The sequence below is a fragment of the Astatotilapia calliptera genome, chromosome 14, assembly GCF_900246225.1.
Source record: "Astatotilapia calliptera chromosome 14, fAstCal1.2, whole genome shotgun sequence".
Taxonomy (NCBI): Eukaryota; Metazoa; Chordata; class Actinopteri; order Cichliformes; family Cichlidae; genus Astatotilapia; species Astatotilapia calliptera.
Window position 1 is genome coordinate 5,975,606 of NC_039315.1, and position 23,605 is coordinate 5,999,210.

Sequence of the window (23,605 nt, forward strand, 5' to 3'; positions counted from 1 at the left end):
ATGGCTATCACACAACAGGAGAAAGATGGAGGGACATGGAAGGAGAGGACAGATACTATCACACTGTCCTAAAGGGAAAGGAAATGCCAATTTTTTCAGGACACATAATTCAAGGTAAGATTGATTTTTTTTAAAATATGGTTTTATGACACATACCTCGCAATCATCTCCTTCTCTTTATTTGAGGAATGACCTCCACTGCCCAATACTTTGGCAGGAGTGGAGAGAAAGTACAGGCAGTGGTTCTTGAAGTACTGATTTACCAGCGGCAAGAGGATCTATAAAAAATAACCCAGCATAAAATATCCAATTATAAATAGTATCTGCTTAGTAAAGCTACAGAATAAAAGGTGTTTCTCAAAAACACAAATTGTGGCAGTTTTTTCAGTCCCTACAACTTCAGCACAGGATTCTGTTACAACTATCACCCTCTGACATCTGAAAAAAAGTACGACGAATAAAGAAGCTCACCTTGGCAAAGAATTTGATTTCTTGTTCGTGTGGTGACTTTTCCACTCTACCGCTGCTAACTACAGCCTCTGTTAGAAAAAATAAAAATAATAATTAAACCACTTCTGACTTTATTTCTGGTCTAAACAGCAGTGCACACAGTATAAGTACAAAAATCTATGTGTGTTCAATCACAGTACCAAGATGAGCGATGAATTCCTGGGCAATGTCCATCCATTTAAGAAGCTTCTGAAGGAAGCCATAAGCAAAACGCTTTTCAATGGAGGAGATGTCCTGTTCCATATCCTTTAGACCTCTAGGAGTGGAAAAAAAGATGGAGGAAATATGGAAGGAGTTGAAAGAGAAAAATGGATAGCTCTAATCTTAAACTCTGAGAGCTCCAGCTTACCTCGTCACAGCATATCCATTAAGCTGGAGGAACTTGAGCAGGTCCTGGGCTTTCTCCCTGTCTCTGGCCTTCTCCTTAGCCGTCAATGTGTCATAAGGCACGAGCAAAGGATGAGTACCACCACCTAGCAAGGGCACAAGTCATTTTTTAAATCAACATATCATTAAAAAGAAAACTCCCAGTTTACTGTAATAAAAACTACTCTTGCCTTTGGACTGTAGCTCCAACTTCTTCTTCCTGCCCCAGGTGTTGTGATAGTTTTCTGCTAGCTGTTCAGCCATAGACTATGTGGAAAGAAAATAAATAATTATTCTACCTAGTTCTTTAAAGGTATGTGAGCAACTTGTGTGACCTATAAATGCTGGGGAAAATCTGACCAGAAGAGACATACTTGCAGCTCTCTGGAGAGGGCCATTCCTGAGATGTCTACTGGCTGAGGGCTGTATCCGTGACTCGGATCATAAGTGGCCTGAAGACAATTTAAAAAAAGATCTTGTGTGTAACAGTGTCCATGTGAAGTTTTTCAGTAAAAGAGAAACTCCATTGTTTCCCCAATTTAATTAGGCCAAGAGAAAATTCATTTTGCATGATCCACAAATGTTCTGTTTTTACACTTATGTAAAAACCTTGCATTCCTATATGGACTTTTACCTGAGCAGTTTGAGAGATTTTGCGCGTGGCGGTGGTGGCGGCGGCCTTTTTCTCGACTTCTCCTTCTCCATCCCTTGCTTTCTCTATGGTCCACTCCCATGCTAGCATAGCTTTGACGGATTCTTTAATGGGCCAACGATAAATCTCCTTGTCCTGAGAAAAGGAGGTAGAGGGCTTTACAATTAACAACTAAGCTATACTATGAATGCCCATAACAATAATCATGCAAAAATAGTCAAAAGGTCCATGGGTAATGAATACTAATTAAGAAGATCTGGCATCCTCATATTTAATGGAACACAGGGACACTACAAAAGGTTAGATATGATTAAGTGTTCAGAATTTCAAGCTTCAGACTAAAACAAGTGAAAAATCATTACCTTTTCAGAGAATGTTTTGTATGGCCGGAGCATCGGGTGAGTCTTAGCATTCTCATCTAGCACCTCTCCATACGTCCAGTTGTTCTGAATCTGAAAAATGATTTAAGCAATTATTACAAATAATACTTTAAAAAACATTATTGCTTACATTATTCCCTTATTACTGACCTTTTCAAAAGCCCATTTATCATGAGTGTGTTCTGCATACTTGTTGATGAAAGGATCCAGTCTCTCTGGGATGATAGTGCTGAAAATTTAGTCATATTTACTGTTACTCAAATAATCTAATATCTAAACTTAACTTCAGAATGCCACTATGACTTTATAGAAATTACAGTGTAGTTTCATGTAAGATGTTTATATCTTCCTTTTCAGTTACATTCATAACTGCACTTGAAGATTTGAGCAACACTTAAACGCACACACCACACTCCACAGGATGCACTCAGAAGCTGTCCTACAGTTTATATATACATATATATATATATATATATATATATATATATATATACATATATATATACATATATATATACATATACATATATATATATATACATATATACATACATATACATATATATATATATACATATATACATACATATATATATATATATACATATATATATACATATACATATACATATACATATATATATACACATATATACATATATATATACACATATATATATATATATATATATTTATTTATTTTTTTTTTTAACTGCTGTGTGACTGTCTGCTGCTCGTCAAATACATTTTATTGCAATGTTGACCCTTATGGAGTGCCAGGACTGACATAATGAATTAATTAAATACACCATTAAAAAATTAATTCATTGTGGCAATAATTGATTACAATTGTAAATAAATAAATAATTAATATATAAAATTTAATTAAATATTTATTTAATCAATTATTTCCCATTTTAATGAATTCTTTTCAATTATTGACACATTTAATTAATTATTTAATGGTGTATTTAATTCATTCATTCATTCATTCATTCATTCATTATGGCAGTCCCAGCATTCCATAGACCCTGTGCTAGCTTGCATATGACAAATACAACTGAAACTGGAAACAATCTTTAAAAAATCTGTTCAAATATGTAATTATAACTATCCATCACTGACAAGGTACACGTTGACTCTCTTCCAAAAGCAATAATGCACTAAAATAACATCAAACAGTCTTTCTTTCAGTTCTCACTTGGTGGTCTCTACTGGTTTTGGATCAAAGTTGCCTTCAGCATCCACAGAGGCCTTTTTCTCAGTGTGAGAGGAGTAGCTGGCATCCACATAGTCAGGGGGGATGGCTCCAGCTATAGCACAGAGGCAGGGCATGGCAATCTTGAAGAGCTCTGCATCAAATTTCTAGAATTTAAATTCATATTAGAGAAGCCAAGTTAGTAATTCCTTAACTTAAACGATGTGCACTTATGGAAGGTTAACAACATCTCCCACCTTGTGTGCCAACGATTCGAAGATTCCCCAAAAGAGTTTTCGAGAAAGATGCAGCTCCTCCTCAGAAGTCACCCCAAAATTCGCCCATCCATTTGGCAAGCAGTAGTACTTCCAACAGCGCTCATAGTGATTGGTCAGCAGCTGAAGCAATTCAATTCATATGTGATATAAAAATTAGATTATATAAACAAACAAACAGAACGCTGTTATACAGAAGACTCACCTTGAGAGGCATCTTTGCATATTCATTGAGGATGGGTACGTCAAACACCAGCCGTCTAAGCAAATGCTGCAGCATAGAGGGTCGAAGGTATCTGTGGATATCACCGTAAGTTTAAAACTGTTTGAAAAGGCACGTTTCATCATTCACTTCAAAGTTTGTAATTTGTTGTGAATTTGCCGTTATCATTAGATCTTTCTTGTAAAAGAGATAATGTCTCGAAAACCTCCCCAGGCTGAATAAAGGTTAAACAAATAGAAAATAAAGGCTTCCTTTTTGGAGTTATTCAGCTTGCTTATTTAGCATTTGCTATACAGAGAGGGGTTTTTTAAATACTGACTTGCAGAGGGACATGAGACACTCCTCTATAACATCCCTCTGAGCCTTGGTAAGGGCTCGGCCACGAGACAGGCGATAAATTGTGTGGAGCATGGAGTCGATCATGATGGCCCGGTGGTCTGTTCCAGCAAACAATGGCGCACACTTTGTAAGAAGAGGCAGTACAGCCGAACAGAGGTAGCGGTTCAGAGCCAAGGCCATTTCAGTTGTGCTGAATGCCGCCTAAAATCAGAGAAGACAAAAAACTGCTTAGACTCACTGCATTACCTTAAAGACAGACGGATACATTAACTATATCAAAGGGAATCTATAGCAAATTACATCAATATGCAGACTTTGTACTGAAATCTAGAATTTACAGAAGGAAATTTTATCTGTTAGGTCTGTGCCTTTTTTTTCTCACCGTATCCAGAGAAGCTGCAGCTCTCATGTCAGGCAAGAAGCCAACCTCAAGCACATGAAGCAGGAAGTCCTGGTTATCAATACCGTACACTCTGTCGAGGAAGAGCACCATGGAGGCCTTGTGGTCTGGCACAAAACTGGCAGACATCTTGGGCTCAATAATCTGGCCATCTGTGGTTAGATAGGAAAAAAAACCTTATGAAGTAGGGCGCCACATTTTGTAAATTATTACAAAACATCCCTGTATCAGCACAACTTTTTATCCAACCTTTGCCATATGCTGGAATCTGCACAGGTAAGCTGATTACTCCAACCAGGTCCTCTATAGGCACCAGAGACCTCAGGATGGCCCTGATTCTTAGAGCTTCACCCTTACCCGCTTGGATCAGCTACAAATAAAAAAAATAAATAAATTGTGCTATATGAAACTAACTCCTACAAATCAAACACCCACAGATCCACTCTTCCTGGAGGTTTGAGGGATAGAAATATGTTAAAAGCTGCTCTACTTACATGCATCTCTGGGGCACAGCGACCCAGCAGATCAATGAGAGCCGAGTAAAAGGACATGATGGCATTTCCCAGATGCACACGGTTCTCCTCGTGCTGTTCCTCACCACCAAACCTGCCAATCCAGATAATGTTATTTTCTATAAGAAAATTTGTTGTGCTGCTGTGAAACTACACAGTGATTTGTCTAAGCTGTTAGTTGGTGTTATTTTGTCAACAAAAATCGAATTCACTGCCACTGCGCCAGCCCTTACATGAAGCGCCTGTCTTTCTTAACAGTGGGCCCATCTCTTGCCGGATCCTCTGATATCTTGATGGCCTCCTCCATTGCAGCCAGCAGGCCATTACCACCCTCTCCTCTCAGGGCTGGGCCAAAGCACTCAGGGCGACGGATGAGCAGACGCACCACAACGGTGGCATTCTCTTCCACGCTTTCTCCTAAGGGGAGTAGGTTGTAGGAGGAGGTAAATATTAGTGGCGACTACTTACAAATCTCATCATTATAAAATAATCAAAGCCAACCATTAACGAAGACAGCAAAGCGGAGGAAATCCAGGTATCTCTCGCCGCCACAAGGATTCCAGCCAATGTCAGGGTAGCCCTTAGACAAGAGCATTGGACACATCTGCAGTCCACAGCCTGCCAAGTATGTCACCACCTACCTCGTGTGAGTACCAAAAGGAGAGATTATCAGATAACAGTTCCACTATAGCCTTTTTTAAAAAAAAATTTTCTCTCTAACCATTTCCAGTTCCTGCTCTTGTAAAGCCAAGGCCAGCTCGTTATTGTCAATACAGGAGGCTGCAGCCACATCCAGGGGTGTGGATCCACGCATGCCTACATAGGGATATAATCAGTGAGTTTATTCATTCATCACCTGGTATAAAGATCCCAGCACATTAAAACTCATTTAGAAACGTCTTACCTGCATGCTTCAGTGAATTAAATTTTATTATAATTGTTTCATGATTATTCAAAATAAAAAAGATTTAAAAATAAAATCTGTCCATAATAAGCCATACACAGAGTACAGTAAACAGTGTAACAGGGGACTCACCCAAGCCGATGCCGCTGTTCTGCAACAGGTAGCTCAGATGGTCAAACATAGAACGCTGGTTCTGTCGGCTGATACGGCAGAAGTAACACAGGAAACGACAGCAGCTGGTCACCATTTGGGGGAATCGAATCTCCTGGGCAAGAAAAAAACAAACATTTTTCTCAGATGCATAATGTCTGATGTGTGCTGTGTTATAAATTGCAGGCCTGGAAAGTGAAAGGCTTGAAGAAATCACAGTTACCTTCGAATCTCCTCCTCCACCTAACACGTTGACCATCACTTCCATCACAGTCTCATGCATACCCAGAGCTCTCATCAGATTGGGGTGTTGGTAGAACACCTTGTTATTCATGATATTTCTGAAAAAAAAAAACAGAAGCCATACATCAGTGTTACATTACTTAATAAAATAACATCACATGTTCTATTATTATAACTCAAAATGTAACAAACTAACTCTAAATTCCAAAGTATACACTATTTATCCCCCACACTAACCCAATGCTCTGGATCATAAGCCGCTCCTCTTCAGGACCCATCTGGACGATGAGCAGTGATCGGATCTGTCCCAAACACTCAAGTAGTTCCATGGTGTCCTGAACGGACACGGCATTGATGGCATATGCTTTGGGCAGTGCTCGGATCAGCTCGCCAAGACCGTCGTACAGTCGGTGTAGAAGGCTGAACATCAGTCGCACCAGCTCAGGGTTCTGAACAAAAGACTCCTGAGCCCAGTGGATCATGGTGTGGGAGATCAGCTCCTGAAGGGTGCCTGGGTGAAATGAAGGAAGAGCGTGTTATAAACTCAATTTAACTCTTACCCTAAAGCTAAAAAGAAAATGCAGATCGGGTCCTTCAACTGTTTCACAGGTAATCTAAGTGTTAATCTTACTGGGTTTTGCTTCTTCCTCCACCTCTGGCTTTTCCTCCTCCTCCTTCTTTTTACGGAGGCTTTTAACCTTGTCTACCAGACTAACAAGTCTGCCCCTCAGTGAAGTGTCCACCTCCTCCTCCTCTGGTTCCTCCTCAATATGTATACCTATGGTAAAAATGTGACAACAGCATTAAACACCCATAAACAGCTTTTCACACCTGAAGAAATTCATAATTACACAAAAATGCTCACCACAGTGAAGCAAGAGGTCATTGTGGAATTCTGCCAGTGTTTCCCGCACGTCCTCGGGAACTGGAGAATCTTCATCCTCCAAGTGTTTGAAGTTCGTTAGCATAAGAACCTTAACAGAGAGCACATTATAGCAGCTATATCAGGATATTTTGTGTGTCTTTTGCTATAAATATGGTTCGTTTTGTTGTCGTCTGAACAGCATATGGGAAACTTAACAGTTTATCATCAGATCTCAAGAACTAATAATTAAGTCATCAAGTACATGGTTTGTACTTAATCATTATAATTAATCTTTAAATCCTTAGATCTGATGATAAACTGTTAAGTTACACTGTTCTCAGTGTAAGTTTTTACTTTTCAAAGATGAATATCAACTAAGAAATACCATCTAAATTAATTCAAACCTGGAGCCTATGAGACATTTGTTTAGTGTGATAATATTAGTTATTACCTGGTCCTGTGGAGGCGAGCGGAACTCCCGGGTCTTGCGTGCAGTCTCAGCAGCTGACATGGTGAAGGCTCTCATTAGCTGGTTGTAACGGACACGTTGATTGCTCTTAACATCATGGACAAACTGGTCTGAGAATGCTACAATGGCTTCCACCCTGTGTCTCAGCTCGCAATCGCAGAAGTACTGCAGGAGTGTGCACATCTGAAAGAGCAAGGTGAGACAGGAACATAAGTTCTAATGCTAATAATTTAAAAAAACAAAACAATTTATGATATGAGATCCTCTGACACAATTATCCACATCAGTTGTGAAACTGTAAAGCAGTCATAGTTTAAACATCACAATGACCTGCAGTTTGACAGACTCTGGCAGCGTCATCTGTAGCAGTCCTTCCTCCAGACCCTCGTCTTCCTCCTGTGCTTCTGCTTCCACTGCCTCTGACTCCTTCTCTTCATCTGCTTTCTCTCCATCTACCTTTCCTCTCTTAGCCTCTTCTTTGTCCTTTTCCTCCTCTTCTCCTTCTTCCTTGGGCTCAGCCTCTTCCTCCCCACCCTCTCGTTTCTCCAGCTCTTTTAGCTCCTCCTCTTCCTCATCCCCAACCCCTTCATCCTCAAGCTCGTCTTCGGCTGCTTCTTCCGATTCCTCCTCCTTCTTTTCCTCAATTTCTCCTTCAGCAGCTCCACCCTCTTCAGCTTCCTCCCCTTCCTTTCCACTGAAAACATTGGGATCGATCATCTTGAGAATGTGCTTGGTGTCATCATCATTGAAGATGCCCATAATAAGCAGTGTACTGATTAGCTTCAAGATTGGGACAAAGTGGAACTCTACACTGCCTCCTACTGGATCCCGCATGGCCTGGCTACCATCCAGCACAGCCTCTCGTAACATGTTAATCGCCTTTGTTTTCAGCTCCTACAGAAGCAAAATAACAAGTAAGTAAAGGCAGAAAACATTTAAGATTTTTGGTTTAATGCACCTTGTCTCCTGTTTCTTACCTGTAGAGGAAAGACAGGACTAATGGTGTACAAATCAGGGTCTGTGCCAACAAAGTTGATGGATGAGAAATGCAGCTTTGGCCGTAAGCAGGTAGTGAGACCAACACCAGGTAAGGAGTGGGCTTTTATTGCATCAGGATAGAGCTTGATGCTGAGGGTCTCTTCGGTCATGGGAACAATGAATTCCCTGTTGGTTCCCAAGCGTGCCCGTTTTGCTGATTCCAGATGAATGCTGATAAGCAGATCATAGAAGCCGCTGCGAAGAGGTCCAGGTAGGTAGGTGTTCTCAATAGCATAGAAAAGCTGGGATTCATCCACATGACTGCATAATGCATGAGCCACTCGGTTGTTCCCAAGTGCGCACACAGCACAGTAGAGCATGAGTGTATGATAGTGGAACTTCATCAGATCCTGACGCTCTGACAGCTCCAGGATATCAATACATCTGTGGAAAAAAAAAGTCAACTTCATTGCATTGTATGCATTATATGATCATGACAAATCTTTTGTAATAACTATATGTTAATCGCTCTATATATTTACCTTCCCTTTCTTAAATCACACTCTCATGATAAAAAAAATGTATTTTTTGGTTTTCAGCTCTCTTAATGCGGAAAAAAGAAAATAGCTTCTTCCTCTGACATCTCTAAATACATCGGGTATAACAAGTAACTGACATTTGCAATGATAAAGTTAAAAGATGTAGGGATTGCTGATCTGCTGCTATCTCAATTATTTATAGCAGGAATGTCATAAATGCTATATGAAAACTCTAAACTTAAGAGTTTTCTGCATCGACATTCTGTTTCTGACCTGTTCTCCTCTGGGATGTGCAGTGCCATCATGATGAGAGGTTCAACACACTCCACCATCCAGCCTAACCGCTCATTTACTTTGCCCAACTCTGGTTTGAGGAAGTGATTTGGCATACGACTCCAGATAACTGGAGTCAGCATCTGGACATCCAGCCTCGGGGGGCACTGAGGGACTGGATTGTTACGTTCACTGTGGAACATCGCAGCTGAGATAGGCATGATGTTCTGATATGAGAGATACAGTAGAGGTGAGCTTACTGTCATTTGAAGGAAAAAATAAATTCAACTAGATTTGAAAAATACAGAAATTCAGATGTGAAGGTACAGGTAAAAAAAATAGTGGTTCATTTTATTAAAAACACCAAACATCATCATTAATAAATGATGGACAACATCTGGTCCAATATTAAAAGAGATAAGTAGGAGAATTGCAATGCAAGATTGGACCGTGCTCCACTCCCAAAGACCACCAACGTGGGTCTGACTTACATTACCATACATTTCTAAATTGGTGACACTTTAAGAAAAGGCAGCTGCAAAAGAGAGTGAAAACCGTTCCATCTGACCTTGAGTTTGCCCAACTCTAGCTGCACCATGTTCTGACTGAACGGCTGAACGAAAACTGCAGGGAAGAGTTTGGTGTTCGGCTCCACCTGACAGAACATAGCGTTGTCACATAGCTCATCAGGATACATTTAAAGCAAAGAATAAAAAACACAGATAAATCTATTTGACTTTCCCTTACCTGGTAGAAAGTATTAATCTCCTTTCCATTTGCCGTAAAAGTCATTAGACCTGTTGCCAGATCAACAAGGCAGCCAATCACCATGTCCTCCTGGCTAAAGCGGGTCTGTTGATTGCTGACCAGGTCCCCTCCCCACACCATGTAACAATTACTGTGCTTCATGCTGCAAAGAATGAGCAAGAAACACGGCTGTAATGAAACTCACTCCAGTTAAACTCATCTGTCTCAATTGAAATACTGCAGCTGATCCAAATTCTTTACAGTAACTAACAAACCAAAAAAAAAAGAAGTAGATGTAAGCAAAATAGAACCCTAACTAACTTTGAATTGTATTTTCTTTATTTTATTTTCTGTCATACACTGTGAATATGAATAGAGCTTCAAATAATGAGTTCAGCATATGTAAAAGTAACCTGATGATTGTATTTTCTACAAAATATGAGTTTTTTAAGAATAAGAAATTGTCTGTGAAGGTTCTCAGTCATCCAGGTCATCGTAGTCAAAGGAGCTTGCAAAGAAAAGCGTCTGGACTTCTTTAAGTTGCTTGAAGATGTTTCACCTCTCATCCGTGAAGCTTCTTCAGTTCTAAGGTCAAATGGTGGAGAGTCCCAGATATAAACCTAGTGGGAGTTTCCCCCCACAGAGGGACAAAAGGACCCCCTGATGATCCTCTAATCGCCTGAGCCAAGGTGTGAAACTGGGTGTGGGTCCCAATCAGCCAGAGTTTCGGGTGAGTTCATTGTGAAACCTGGCCCCACCTTGTCATGCGAATTCCTGAGGTCAGCTGGCCCAGGATGTGAGTGGGCGTTAAGGCGTCTGGGAAGGGATCTCAAAACTGGATTATAGATGGCAGAGAGTTGGTGTCGTAAACCACCGCCTCTGTTCAAAGATGGTCGCTCACAGTGGACATAGATGGCTTCTTTCACTCCTCTTTCAAACCATCTGTCCTCTCCGTCCAAAATGTGAACATTGGCATCCTCGAAAGAGTGTCCTTTATCCTTAAGATGCAGATGGACTGCTGAGTCTTGTCCTGTGGAGGTGGCTCTTCTATGTTGTGCCATGCGCTTGTGAAGTGGCTGTTTGGTTTCTCCAATGTAGAGGTCTGGGCATTTCTCCCTGCACTGTACAGCATACACCACATTGTTAAGTCTGTGTTTTGGCGTTTTGTCTTTCGGGTGAACCAGTTTTTGTCTGAGCGTGTTGCTGGGTCTGAAATGCACCGGGATGTCATGCTTGGAGAAAACCCTCCTGAGTTTTTCTGATACACCGGCTACATAGGGGATGACAATGTTGTTGCGTCTGTCCTTCAGTTTCACACCTTGGCTCAGGCGATTAGAGGATCATCAGGGGGTCCTTTTGTCCCTCTGTGGGGGGAAACTCCCACTAGGTTTATATCTGGGACTCTCCACCATTTGACCTTAGAACTGAAGAAGCTTCTCGGATGAGAGGTGAAATGTCTTCAAGCAACTTAAAGAAGTCCAGACGCTTTTCTTTGCAAGCTCCTTTGAATAAGAAATTGACTTTTTGCAGCAGCCAGGCGAGGAAAAGTGGGCAATTAGCATGAGGGGGTCTTAAATAGACACGAGCTTAAACAGATAATGAACTGAGAGGCTGCATCTCAAAGTAAGTAAGATCCATAATTTTTTTTCACTGTAAAGCATATAAAGCTGCTCTAATGAAGTCCCAGAACAAAAATATGGAGCTGGAAATAAGCTTGATTCATTTAGGTGCAATGCCAAATTAATATGAAGGCATATTTAATTTGTAATTTCTTTGTGTTGTTTGTCTTTACTTCCACAGCATTTAAATAAACAAATCTAGCCTAAATGTCATTAGATTAAATTAAGATTAAATAAATAATACATAAAAAATATATTTATAAGTTTTCCTCAATGATTGGCCAGCAATAATAAAAATTTATGCACGAAAAAAACTAACCTGTCATGTATGTTGCCTCTGTCATCTCCCACTGTGACAGTGACACTGCGGACCTTGGAGAGGTCAAAGTTTTGATCATACATGTGGTAATCAGGAGTGACCCAGCCAACCCAAACACCAGACGGCTCCTGCCCAGCAAAGATCCTCACAGAGTAGTAATACTAAAGACGGGGGAAAAAAGAAGAAATCATATTATTTTATTATCTACAGATTACATCAAAACTTAAAGCCATCGTTCAAATTGACAAAATCTCAGGTAATAATATGTGTAACTGTAGCAAATAATAACGTGAATCTCACAGTGGTGGTATTTTGGATGATCTCAGGATCATCTCTGTCATCAGGGACCACGTCTTCCACCAAACGTGGCACCGTTGGAGGAGCAGGAGGAGGGGCAAGAGGTGTCATGGCTGCCTTCTTGGCTTTGGAGAAAAATCTGTTGTCCACGGAAGATAAATAACATTTGGAATTAGTGTTTTTTAAAGGCTTCTAACTGCTTTACAGTTTCAGTGGATTTCATTCTAAAAGAACAAGCCAAATATCACAACTTCAGTTATTGGTATGTAGCACAAATATTCGTAAAATCAAACAAAACAAATAAATATAATAAAACAGAAGGTGATTGAGATTGTTCTGTTTAATTTATATTAAACCAGCAACCATAACAGTCCAGAAGAGTTTCATTATTTTGCAGTGACAAACTGACAAACGTACCCTTTTTTCTTTCCCTTTTCTGACATTGTGTCCTTCTCATTTTCCACTGAGATCTCCTTAGGCACAGAGGGGTCCTTCTTGTCCTCTTCCTGCTCCTTGCGACTGGCAGACTTTTTCAAAACTTCAAACTCTGAGTCAGGTTCTACCACTGCGACTTCCTCCTCAGGTATAGTAAGGGCACGGGTGAGAGGGGTGGTACCTGCCGGGATCTTAAAGGTCTCATGGAACTGCACAGGCATGCTGAGTCTAAGGAACATCATATCAGTGTTGGCATTCTGCGACCCAAACGTCTTGTGCGTCAGCTTCAGACAGGGGGCGCTGTCCACGGTCCCGTCAACACGGGAGACCTAGGAGACAAAAATACAGAAATCACTCATTTTGAAGTTCTAACTTTATTAAACTTTACACATGTCTCTGAATAGTTACCTCAATATGGTTGTGATCAGCAGGCACAGGCCCAAACTGGGGCAAACTTTTACTGAACCACATGGTGATGTCTCGCTTCATATTGATGGCAAAAGGTTCAAATCCTTCCTGCAGGCCACAAATGGCAAAATAGCGCAGGCTGCTGACATCTTGACCAAGATTAATCCTTCCAACCTGAGATAGACCCAGGGTACACACTGGAATAAAACCTGATGGGTAGCATGAAAGGGAAGGAATTAGTTAATAGTTTTTTCAAGCTGCTGCTTATAATGCAAACTGGCACCAGTAACTTTTAGTTATTGGTGCTAATGCTGGTTCTATAAAAAAAACAGTTCTCACCATCCCCAATTTCAATATCTTTGAAAGCCATCTCTGAGCCTGAGTCACTGATCAACATTTCTCCATTGAGTGTGAACATGATGTTCATCTCAGTCAGGTCTATCATACAGCCAACGACATCACCAGACTGCCACTGGCGGCCAAATGGTTCATTGCCAATATGCCATCGCTGGGCCTGGAAGAGGTTACAACAAATAAAATATTACCTATTTCCACAAAAACAGAGACATCATTTCCACCAGCTACAGTGTGCTACAGTAACCTTTTTTAGCTACTGACTAATACATCTTGCCTCAGGTTTACGAAACCTCAACCTTCTCCTAGCTATACAAAAATAATAAAGACAGTGTGATATTTTCTATTCCTACAACTTAAAGAACTTCCCTCCTCAAAATTCAATATTTCTAATAGTTTGAGATCCACGTCACCCATTCAAAAAGATGTGAATGATTTAGAAAACATTTACACAATATAATTTTTTATAGACCAAGTTAACAAGTCTAAATTCGATTTTTAATGTTACCCTAGTGACTAACCTTATTGCCATTAAAGACGTAGGCCAATTCATCTGCTCCCAGTTCAGTGTCAGAGTGGACATTAGGACGTGCCCAGCCCACTCTCATCTCCCCTGTTGAGACTGCCTCAAACTCAAAGTACCACTTTCCTTGGGTGACAGCATACGACTTCTCTGCCCTGAAGATTCGCACCTTGTCCCCACGGGTGTTCTCAAGGCCATGGCCAGCTGCAGTGAAAGAGGGAAAACATGACAGATAAGAATAAGAAAGACAAAAAAGGTGGTGTAAAAAAGATACTGTGCATTTAATTAGCGAACACATGAGGAAAGATTACTTACTGCTCTCCTGATCTGGAGGCTCAATGTTGTAGCCATAGCCAATGAGTGTACGGACAGCGTTGTTAACGCTGTCTCGGTTGGTTTTCTTAGTTCTCTCATCCAGCAGGTTGTAAGGTACCAGACGAGGGTTACGCTTATTAACAATGTCCTGAAAAGTGTAAAAAATGCAGCTTTATATAGAAAAGAAAAAAATATACAATGCATGTGATTGTAAGTGATTGATTGTGTACTTTAAGACAGACAATCCACCAATAAATAAAAGATCCACTAAGGATTGGGAAATCATCACCTGGACAATGCTGTAGGTCCATCCTTGCCGTACTCGGTCCCTCGCCCAAACATTATGCCCATTTTCTGCCAGTTTTTCTACAAGCTGATTCTGGTTTGGTGTCAGCTTGACATGGCTGAGATCAAGTGGGGCAGGCTTGTATCCGTTGCTCATCACATAGCTAACAGAAAGATATGGTTACATTTAGATCTGCATAGTTAAAGTATAAAATTATGACGAAACAATAAGAAATATCTTTTGTTTTCATACGTCTTGGGAAGCTTGATTTTCTTTAGATTCTCCTCCGCTTTCTCATCACCCATACCAACATGGCAACCCAGTGCTAGGAGAGTCCTGCGGGATAATAAAGTAAAGACACAAGTTCACCAATAATGGGACATAAGCGTTTTCCTCTGACCTTTAAATCTCTCAAATCTAACCTGCTACTCACTTGAGCGTCTCAGCAGACATCTGCAGATTGTAGTTCTTCTCTGGTTCAGGCAGACTTTGGAAGTCCACCAGACAGGGGTGGAGTTTCTTGTTGTCATCTCTAAACTGGAGGGAAAAATCATAGTTTTTTTACCCACAGTTTATAAATGTGTGTAAATTTATATATGTATATGTTAGTTCATGCTTTTTTTTGCTTGTGTAAAGCATTTTGAAGCATTTCTAACAGTCATATTAACTTTTAACAGTTAAAAGCTCCAAACCACTAATCTCGTATAGTTGCATCTGTTCTGCAGTGCTGACACCATACTCACAATCCCATAGGTCCAGCCCTGCTCAATACGAGTGATAGCCCAGAGTTCGTGAATATTCTCTGCCAGTTTTTCTCGGATACGTTCCAAGTGGGGTGGCAAGACAATCTATAAATTAAAGGAAAGTCAGAAAACGAAAAGAAACAAAGACATCGAATACTGATTTTAGCTGAGGGGATTTTACCTGAATTGTGTCCACAGGGCAGGGGGTGAAAGATGTGTGAGTGAGGGACAGAGTAGGACCCAGAAGATTGCGCACACCATTAAAGTCATGCTTGTACTCCTTGATATGTTCAATACGCATCCTCTCTCTAGGCAACAAAGCCTCGTAGCATGGCGCATAACCAGGCGGGGGCATGAATTTAAAGTCCCCATGGCGACCACCGAGGAGGAACCGAGCCCTAAGGAGACAAAAACCAAGTGAGTCCAAGTCTTTATCTATACGACAGAGGTTTATATACTACTAAACTCCTTTATGACAATGGTTCATTGATCTTTAGAAAACTCATAATACAGAAAAAATTGATTTTATTTCTGTGCCAGTTCCTGAGCCTGTTTCCCTTCTTGTACTCATCAGTCAATGATGCATAAGCCCCATCTCAGCACTCTAAAGATTTATTACAGACAAATCCTGTAAGAGCTTTTAAGTGACAGGACTCTGAAGATTTTAAAGCTATTATTTGGGAGATTAGACAATAATCTAAAGAAATAAAAGAAAAATAATAATTATTAAAAATATAAAACTGGAGAAATTCTGAAATATAATGCAATAATAATTATTTTGTTACTTCCCCATTGTATATTATTACACCAATAGTCCAATAATTGAAATTAAATTACAATTTAAAAGGTGACAAACTCATGAAAAACCATTAAATTAGCTTCTGCTTGCATAATTGCATTGCATCAACATGTATCACATGAATTTACTGTTTATCAGTTACATTAATCAACAAAATACAAGTAAATAGTGAAACAGAGGATTACGCTTTATTTGTATGTTAAACTTACTTGACCCCAGCAGAAAAGCTAATAACAGGAAAGAAGAGGCCATCAACATTAAAGTTTTCAAACATTCCCTGAACTGGGTGGCCATTAATACGGAAGGAGATACTGGGCACACTGAGATCCAGACAGCAGCTTACAACATCATCGGCAGCCAGTGTATGTGCACTGGGCGAAGCCACCTGGCGGGCCACAGTACCTGAACAGTAGAGCAGGTAGTAAAGAGGTTGTATTGGTTACAAGAGATTGTAAATCTTCTTTTAAAGAATTTAAGGAAATCTTACCTGACCACAGATGCAGTCCATCAAAGCCATATGAGTAGAGGTCATCTCCCACACCATTACCACCCCAGCCTTCTCCTCCTCCAGGATAGGGGCTATAACCTTCAGTCAAAGCCCAGCCTACCCGCAGGTGACTCGCCTGTGCTGTCACAAAGGCTTCCACATGGTCTACCATCACCTCATAGTACCACTTCTTATACTGTGTTGACCCCTCACATGTACCCAAGAAGATGTTGGGCCTTACACTGAGTACAGAGGAGAAAGTACATTAGCATTAACTTTTATAGACAACAAGGGGAAATAACTAAAAACTAACAACGTGGAAATATTGCAAAACAATGTATATTTGGACACTTGTGCACCTTTAATTTCTGCAATATCCCAGAAACATTAGTGTTAATACTTGTGTCCTTTTATATTTATATTTATCTAATTGTATCTCTATTTCTACACTTCTTTTTATGCTATTCCTTTGTTGTCTGTTGTATTTATGCTGCTATGATAACTCAGTTTCCCTCTGGGATTAATGAAGTTTCCCTGATTCAGATTTTGAAAACAACAGTAGTTCAAGTACCTGGTGACATAGTTTACAATGCTGGTCTGTAGCAAGAGGTCACGACCTGGAAGTAGATTTTCAGTGATGAGGTTCTGGTTGGACCTCACAGCTACACCGTTACACACACAAAGAGAGCGCAAGACATCCAGCACCTAAAGGTAGAAGCATAAACACTTTTATTAACTTAATTATCACTGGATTATCCGCTGGTTAAGATTACTAAAAACAGAACAGCACGAACAAAAAGGATTTTTATGAGTCAGATTCATTCAGACATTTAGGACTGTCTTTACATTATGAGATAAACATTATGAGATAAAACTGCTGCCCATGACAGGAGAGAGACAGACACCAGCTAGCTACCACCAACAGGCAAAAATATATTTGCCTGGATTTTGTCTTTGCTTTCTCTTCTACTTTTTTTTCTTTACCAGTTTATAGATCCATAACTGATGTGATGATGTGATAGCCCACCAATACCTCCTCCACAGGAGATACTGGTAAGAGGAGATAAACTAGTGTCTCCAAAGCACTTTAGCACTGATGTAAAATCAAGCAAACAGGCAGTCCTTCATGCACACACTAATTTCAAAAAGTGCACACTGAGAAAGGATGTCGTGTCTGTGTGTCTACAGACTAGAGATGGACCGATCCGATATTACGTATCGGTATCGGTCCGATACTGACCTAAATTACTGGATCGGATATCGGAGAAAAATAAAAAATGTAATCCGATCCATTAAATATCACGAAAGCACCTCACAAAACTTGCAACACGCCGTAACTCGCCTCAGAACGTCGGAGCAGTATGCATCACGTGATAGAGCAGCTGTGGCATGCGGGACCTGTCGGTGGTCTGGATAGCATTTGGAGCTTCGCTAGCAACCCGGCATTTCATCTCCGACAAAGTTATCCCCGAGAGAAGTAAAGCAAGTGTGTAAGTCCATCTCTGAATGTTTGTAAAGCATTCCCACGTTAAGCTTAACGAGCGACTGCCTCTCGCTCTCCGGCTGCTACTTCAATCGTGAAACTGCTTAATGATCAGCTGATCGGCTTTTCTGTCGCGAGTCTGTCTCTCGTTTGTTTTTGGTCCACTTTGCGCCAGAAAGAGCAAACCAGCGGCTGAACAACAGCAGCACGTTTAAGCTTGATAAGCTGTTGTTACAATTTATTTAATATTACTTTCTACACCAGGATCTTTTTCTACGTAGCTGACGGCTGTAACTGTGCAGGGGCGGATCTAGCAAAGTTTAGCCAGGGGGGCCGATAGGGCATTAACTGGGAAAAGGGGGCACAAAGACATACTTTTCTTTCTTATTCTCATTTAAAATGTCGAGCTTTTAATAAATAATTATCTGACACCCAAAGTTTTAATTTGATGTAAAATGAATAGAAGTCAATTACTGTATATAGTGACTATTAAGTCTAATATATATACCCTAGTAAGCTATAGTACATTTTCCTTTGGGAAGGTACCATCTGTGCAGTCTGCAATTTTGCTGAAGAAAGATGTTGAATCTATTTAATATTTCTTGAAAAATAATTGATTTCTGTGCATTTTTTTTCACACTGCATCAAATTAAGGTTGATTACGTTGATTAAGCATCATGAGGTGGAGCGTGAGGGGTGGTTCCCTATTTTTTATTTATTTATTTTTGTTGTTGCTGGGAGTTGGAACCCTATTAGTTAGGTTGCTTAATATTTACGCTAAGTACTCTTTAAAATACCAGAATAGGGAGGATGGTGTAGGTCTAAGTTTATTAGATTGATCAGTATTGCTGAACTATGAAATATTTTTTTTGTATACAGGTATAACAGAATAGCTTTAGTGTAGTTGTTGTTTTAAACTTGAGTATGAACTTGCAGACTTGCAAAATGCAGCAAGATATTTTAAAAAACAGTTTTGTTGATTAAAAAACACTATATCGGATTCATATCGGTATCGGCAGATATCCAAATTTATGATATCGGTATCGGTATCGGACATAAAAAAGTGGTATCGTGCCATCTCTACTACAGACATGCATCTAAATCTTGCATATTTTGATTACATCTGCAAATCCTGACAAGAAACAACAGCAAAACAGATTTAACGTGTTAATGGGAAAATATTCAAATATGAGTGCATATCATATGGAGCTAATTTATTTTCCCTTTCAGTTCCTGGCAGTGAAATATAGCCTACCTTATGGTTCCTTCCATGTTTGTCCAAGAGAGAGATGATGGATTTGATGTGGTTCTCCTGGATGATGTTCAGAACCTCGGGGCTTTCAATTAAGACACAGTACAGCACCTCAAGAATACCTAAAAACAAGGAAAAGGGTTCACATACTGGTAATATTTAAATAATATACAGTCTTCAGGCCAGCTGCTGGCTGGCAGAGATAAATAAAGCAACTTGATGGAACTGTTGTTGTGAATTTTTAACCAACTCCTGATCTAGACTGGATGTACTGAATGTAAGGAGACTTGTGTATTTCAGTTATATTGTACTGTATCGAAGGTGTTATTAATCTGAGGATTTTCTAAGTGGAAATAACAAACAACACCCTAGGGCTTAATGCATTAAGCTGTGCCAATTATAAACAGTAGATCCTGCCAAGCCAATTAGTCGAAACACTTGTAATTTGTGGGTGGTGGATGTATGACTGAATGAGTAAGGTGCATTTCAAACCTGAGGAGGCCTCCAGACGGTCCAGCTTGCTGACCAACCAGTCGAGATTGTCACAGAACAATGCACAATTTGATCGGTTACCCCTGATCAGAGAAGCTGTGCAGTGGAGACACAGAGACAAATCATTTTTTCTTTATTCAGCAGAGACCACATGTAATTTGCGGTTTGTGTTTTCAGAGGTCGTACCCAGCAGCTCATAAAGGAGGTTGACAATCTCCTTCCAGGACTCAGCAGCCTCCTCTCCCGCAAATTCAGAAAAGTGGGCAGCAGTGTTGTATACGTTCAGGCGGTCAATGCACTCCAGCACAATGGTTATCATTCCCTGGGGTTGAAAACAAAAACAAAAACATCAGGATTCATAATAATAACCTGAGAGTTTAGGTCACGTTCACATCCATTTAAACTTATTTTGAATAAAAAATAATATTCCCCTTTATTCTGAATATAACACTGAAATTATTTCTTGCACTCATAGAGCAAGAGGTTTGGATGGCAGCATGCTGATTACCTCCTCCTGGAAGAGGTTCTGCCGGTTGCGGAGAGAGCGGAGCTTGGTCTGTTTCTCTTCGTGTTCCAGTTCCTCCTCAGGTGGGCGAAAGTAGAAGATGAGATCCTGAAGAGAGAGGATGACCGACTCCAGAGGAAGTGATCCTGTCCCTGGTGACTTGTTCTTCCCACTGAGGGAGTCCAATCCACTGAAAGAACAAATAAAATTTAATAATAGGTTTATATGACTGCATCCTGCTGCAAAAAAGAGTTTCCACTCATCCACATTTTGAAAACATATAAACTTACTTGATGAACTGCCTGAAGAGGCCTGTGGTGCTGTAAATCATTCGAGCAGCCTGTGACTCTTCAGTCTGAGAGCGGGACACAGTCAAGGCATCGTCCATATGGCCCTCTTGGTGCAGAATAACCTGGAAACATTATTTTCCATTGGTGGTACTTATGTAGGAAAAAAGATTTAAGAACCTTAAAAAGGTTTGCCATTATCAATATTTACTTATTTTCACATTAAACATTAAAGCACACAGATGCAGGTAAACAATACTAAAATCTGACAAATGTCTGGACTGCTGGCAAGCCAGCACCCGGACTCTTCCGCATTGATGGTGCTTTTCCAGATTACAAGCTGTGAATATGCAGTAAAGTAGCTCCATATCATCAAAGATCCAGCCTTTCTAACTGTGTGGTGATAACAAGAAAGATCTTCCACAAGCCAAATTAATCCAGATGTGGAATCCAGGTTTTACAAGAATTTTCACTTTTGATTCGTCCACAGAATAGTCTACCACTTTACCCCAGTCCATTTTAAATGGCCCAGAGAAGATGGAAGTGTTTTTGGATCATGTTCACATGTGGCTTCTTCTTCGTATAATAGATCTTTAACCTGATTTCTGGAAATGTTCCTGAGCTGAGCCTATGCACTGATTTCTATGGCAGAATCATGTCTGTTTTAATGCTGTGCTGCCCAAGGGCCCAAACAAAACAGTCATCCAATACTGATTTTTGGTGTGCACAGATTTCTCCAAATTCTTGGGATCTTTTGATGATATTATGTACTGGGTGTTTGGTATGCAACGACCACAACTGAGAACAGGAAGGCAGCCCAGGGGGTAATTAGCACTGCCCAAAAAATCATTGGCTGCCCTCTCCCACCCCTGGAGGCCATTGCTAGATCCTCCTGTCTCAGGAAAACCAGGGCCATCACAGGTGACCCCTTGCACCCCGCACTCCACATGTTTGACATCACTACCCTCTAGACGCCTCAGGTCAATCAGGTCCCACACCTCTAGGCTCACAACAGTTGGTGTGGAGCACTCACAATTTCATTGCACATTTACAATGACAATAAATGGCTATTCTATTCTTTACATTCTATTCTGTGCTGAGGATGATGAAACATTCAATATATTCACAATTTTAAGTTTAGGAACGTTTTTTTGCAGATTGGTCATTCTGTATCTCTCTAAGATGCTCTTTGACCTGTTGTCAGTTAACATCAGTTGCAAAATGTTAATTTAGCTGTTTCTTTTTCAAAGTAATTACTTTTCCAACCTTTTGTTTTCCATCTGCCAAATCTTTTGAGGTGTGCTGTTATCATCAAATTCAAAATGAGCTCATATTGTTCTTAAAATAACTAGACATTTGACATGTTTTCTGTGTTCTACTGTGAATGAAATATTTTTATATTTGCTAATTATCATGCTTTTATTTATCTTTTACACAGTGTGACAACTTTTTCAGAATTGGGTTTGTATCTCACTTTTATTCCCAGGATAGATCATTACCTTCCTTTTCATCATTCCCAAACGAGCAGCTTTAGCATCCAGGGCAGCATATGTGAGCCACAGGGCTGTAGACACATGCTGGACAAAGCACATGGACTCTCCATACTTAATCTCTGGAATGCCCATCCCCTCAACATCACGCTTCTGAGCCACCTCCACCTTCTCCTGCTCGGGGGGAGAAAAGGACAGTACGTGAGAAAAAAACTGAAGTCAATGAGAGAAGAAATCACGTATATTAACTATGACTATCCAAGTGCACTGAGAAATTCAAATTAAAATGTTGACCTTTGAAGCACGGAAGCAGAAAGCAGACAGTTTGGTGTTCGCCTTCTCGGGATCGACCACCAAGAGGCCCTTTTCCTCATCAAGACACAGGTACCGGCCCGTCGTGATGTGGCGAATACGAAAAGACTGTCCCCACTTCATGTGGCTACCACTCCAACTGCACAAAGTTAAAGAAAAAAACTATAAAGAAGCCAACTAAACTGTTTCATTCACTACTATATTTTGATTTTTGTTGCTCTTCCTTATTCTTACCTTACCCAGCAATTCAACCAACTAATGTGTGTCACATGACTCCCTTGAGGAGATAATCACCTGATTCTGAGGGGTTCCAGCCTCCACAGGGATCGAGCCTGACTGCACACAGTACCGCCTTCATAATGAGCCATCCTGTGGCAGAGTGGGCGCACACATACAGTATGTACATGGTATCACACTAACAAGAAGTTGTTCTACTAAGAGCAACTTAGCGTTCCTATATTCTCACCTGCGCTTTTCTTCTCCTTCCTCTGGTGTAGCGATGGCCAGACATTCGTCCATGTGGCCATGGAAAAGCCTGAGAACATGACCTCCTGTTAAATAACCTGTGTAAAGGAACAAACATCCATTCTGTGTTATGTTTATTTTTACGGGGACAGGGAAGAGACAGAGTTTTTTAAAGCAGGTTTGTACCCTCAGCTAGTTCACAGCCTGAACTAATTGGATTCATGTTCCAAAGAGTCTGCATGAAGGAAGCGTCCACCATGAGATCTCCACTGGCGTAGGACAGATGCTGGGGACAGAAGAGAAGAAGACGATTAAAAAAGACATACTGTGTATATGTTTCCATCATTGTGTAAAACAAGGAGCAGTCGTACCAGGTATCTCTCAGAGGACACACTGACAAGGATGAGGTCATCACCCACCCTGACCTTTTCACCTTCTGACCTTTGTTTAGAAGCTGGATGAATAGTCCACCAACATGCCTCACCTTCAACAAGAGTAAGAAAAAAACAGCTATTTCCAAAAATATAACAGATAACTTGTGTTTGGTAACAACATGCTGATACTGCACAATCACTGCTTATATCCTGTAGCCCAACAACAAAGTGGATATAAACTGCTGACTATTTTTGTCAGTAGCTTTCATGTTGGCAATAACAATAGCACCAGAGAATAATGAGATAATACCAGGCCTAAAATGTATTCTGCTGCATT

The 23,605-nt window shown here is 40.4% G+C and overlaps 1 protein-coding gene across 8 annotated transcripts in view; it reads right to left on the reverse strand.

Annotated features, from left to right (window-relative positions):
• Positions 1-23,605, reverse strand: part of ryr1b (ryanodine receptor 1b (skeletal)) — a 64,053-nt gene that overhangs the window by 25,227 nt on the left and 15,221 nt on the right. For all 8 annotated transcript variants that reach the window (XM_026192246.1, XM_026192242.1, XM_026192241.1 and 5 more), the window contains exons 6-61: positions 23,266-23,378; positions 23,081-23,180; positions 22,896-22,992; positions 22,724-22,798; positions 22,412-22,568; positions 22,127-22,291; positions 20,631-20,752; positions 20,344-20,530; positions 20,022-20,157; positions 19,836-19,931; positions 19,347-19,465; positions 17,180-17,313; positions 16,609-16,850; positions 16,331-16,523; positions 15,504-15,720; positions 15,323-15,427; positions 15,013-15,116; positions 14,832-14,915; positions 14,583-14,742; positions 14,294-14,441; positions 13,977-14,182; positions 13,441-13,615; positions 13,102-13,310; positions 12,676-13,022; positions 12,262-12,397; positions 11,962-12,122; positions 10,024-10,186; positions 9,845-9,931; positions 9,277-9,503; positions 8,464-8,908; positions 7,817-8,380; positions 7,469-7,669; positions 7,018-7,126; positions 6,784-6,930; positions 6,390-6,663; positions 6,133-6,250; positions 5,892-6,024; positions 5,577-5,671; positions 5,357-5,492; positions 5,089-5,272; positions 4,838-4,949; positions 4,593-4,713; positions 4,326-4,495; positions 3,924-4,144; positions 3,587-3,677; positions 3,364-3,504; positions 3,110-3,273; positions 2,059-2,137; positions 1,891-1,980; positions 1,511-1,663; positions 1,251-1,328; positions 1,068-1,143; positions 860-983; positions 651-766; positions 472-539; positions 157-278 (exon numbers count right to left, since the gene is read on the reverse strand). In XM_026192246.1, the coding sequence (XP_026048031.1) occupies positions 157-278; positions 472-539; positions 651-766; positions 860-983; positions 1,068-1,143; positions 1,251-1,328; positions 1,511-1,663; positions 1,891-1,980; positions 2,059-2,137; positions 3,110-3,273; positions 3,364-3,504; positions 3,587-3,677; positions 3,924-4,144; positions 4,326-4,495; positions 4,593-4,713; positions 4,838-4,949; positions 5,089-5,272; positions 5,357-5,492; positions 5,577-5,671; positions 5,892-6,024; positions 6,133-6,250; positions 6,390-6,663; positions 6,784-6,930; positions 7,018-7,126; positions 7,469-7,669; positions 7,817-8,380; positions 8,464-8,908; positions 9,277-9,503; positions 9,845-9,931; positions 10,024-10,186; positions 11,962-12,122; positions 12,262-12,397; positions 12,676-13,022; positions 13,102-13,310; positions 13,441-13,615; positions 13,977-14,182; positions 14,294-14,441; positions 14,583-14,742; positions 14,832-14,915; positions 15,013-15,116; positions 15,323-15,427; positions 15,504-15,720; positions 16,331-16,523; positions 16,609-16,850; positions 17,180-17,313; positions 19,347-19,465; positions 19,836-19,931; positions 20,022-20,157; positions 20,344-20,530; positions 20,631-20,752; positions 22,127-22,291; positions 22,412-22,568; positions 22,724-22,798; positions 22,896-22,992; positions 23,081-23,180; positions 23,266-23,378 (8,797 nt within the window). The remainder of the gene's footprint in view (positions 1-156; positions 279-471; positions 540-650; positions 767-859; positions 984-1,067; positions 1,144-1,250; positions 1,329-1,510; positions 1,664-1,890; positions 1,981-2,058; positions 2,138-3,109; positions 3,274-3,363; positions 3,505-3,586; positions 3,678-3,923; positions 4,145-4,325; positions 4,496-4,592; positions 4,714-4,837; positions 4,950-5,088; positions 5,273-5,356; positions 5,493-5,576; positions 5,672-5,891; positions 6,025-6,132; positions 6,251-6,389; positions 6,664-6,783; positions 6,931-7,017; positions 7,127-7,468; positions 7,670-7,816; positions 8,381-8,463; positions 8,909-9,276; positions 9,504-9,844; positions 9,932-10,023; positions 10,187-11,961; positions 12,123-12,261; positions 12,398-12,675; positions 13,023-13,101; positions 13,311-13,440; positions 13,616-13,976; positions 14,183-14,293; positions 14,442-14,582; positions 14,743-14,831; positions 14,916-15,012; positions 15,117-15,322; positions 15,428-15,503; positions 15,721-16,330; positions 16,524-16,608; positions 16,851-17,179; positions 17,314-19,346; positions 19,466-19,835; positions 19,932-20,021; positions 20,158-20,343; positions 20,531-20,630; positions 20,753-22,126; positions 22,292-22,411; positions 22,569-22,723; positions 22,799-22,895; positions 22,993-23,080; positions 23,181-23,265; positions 23,379-23,605) is intronic.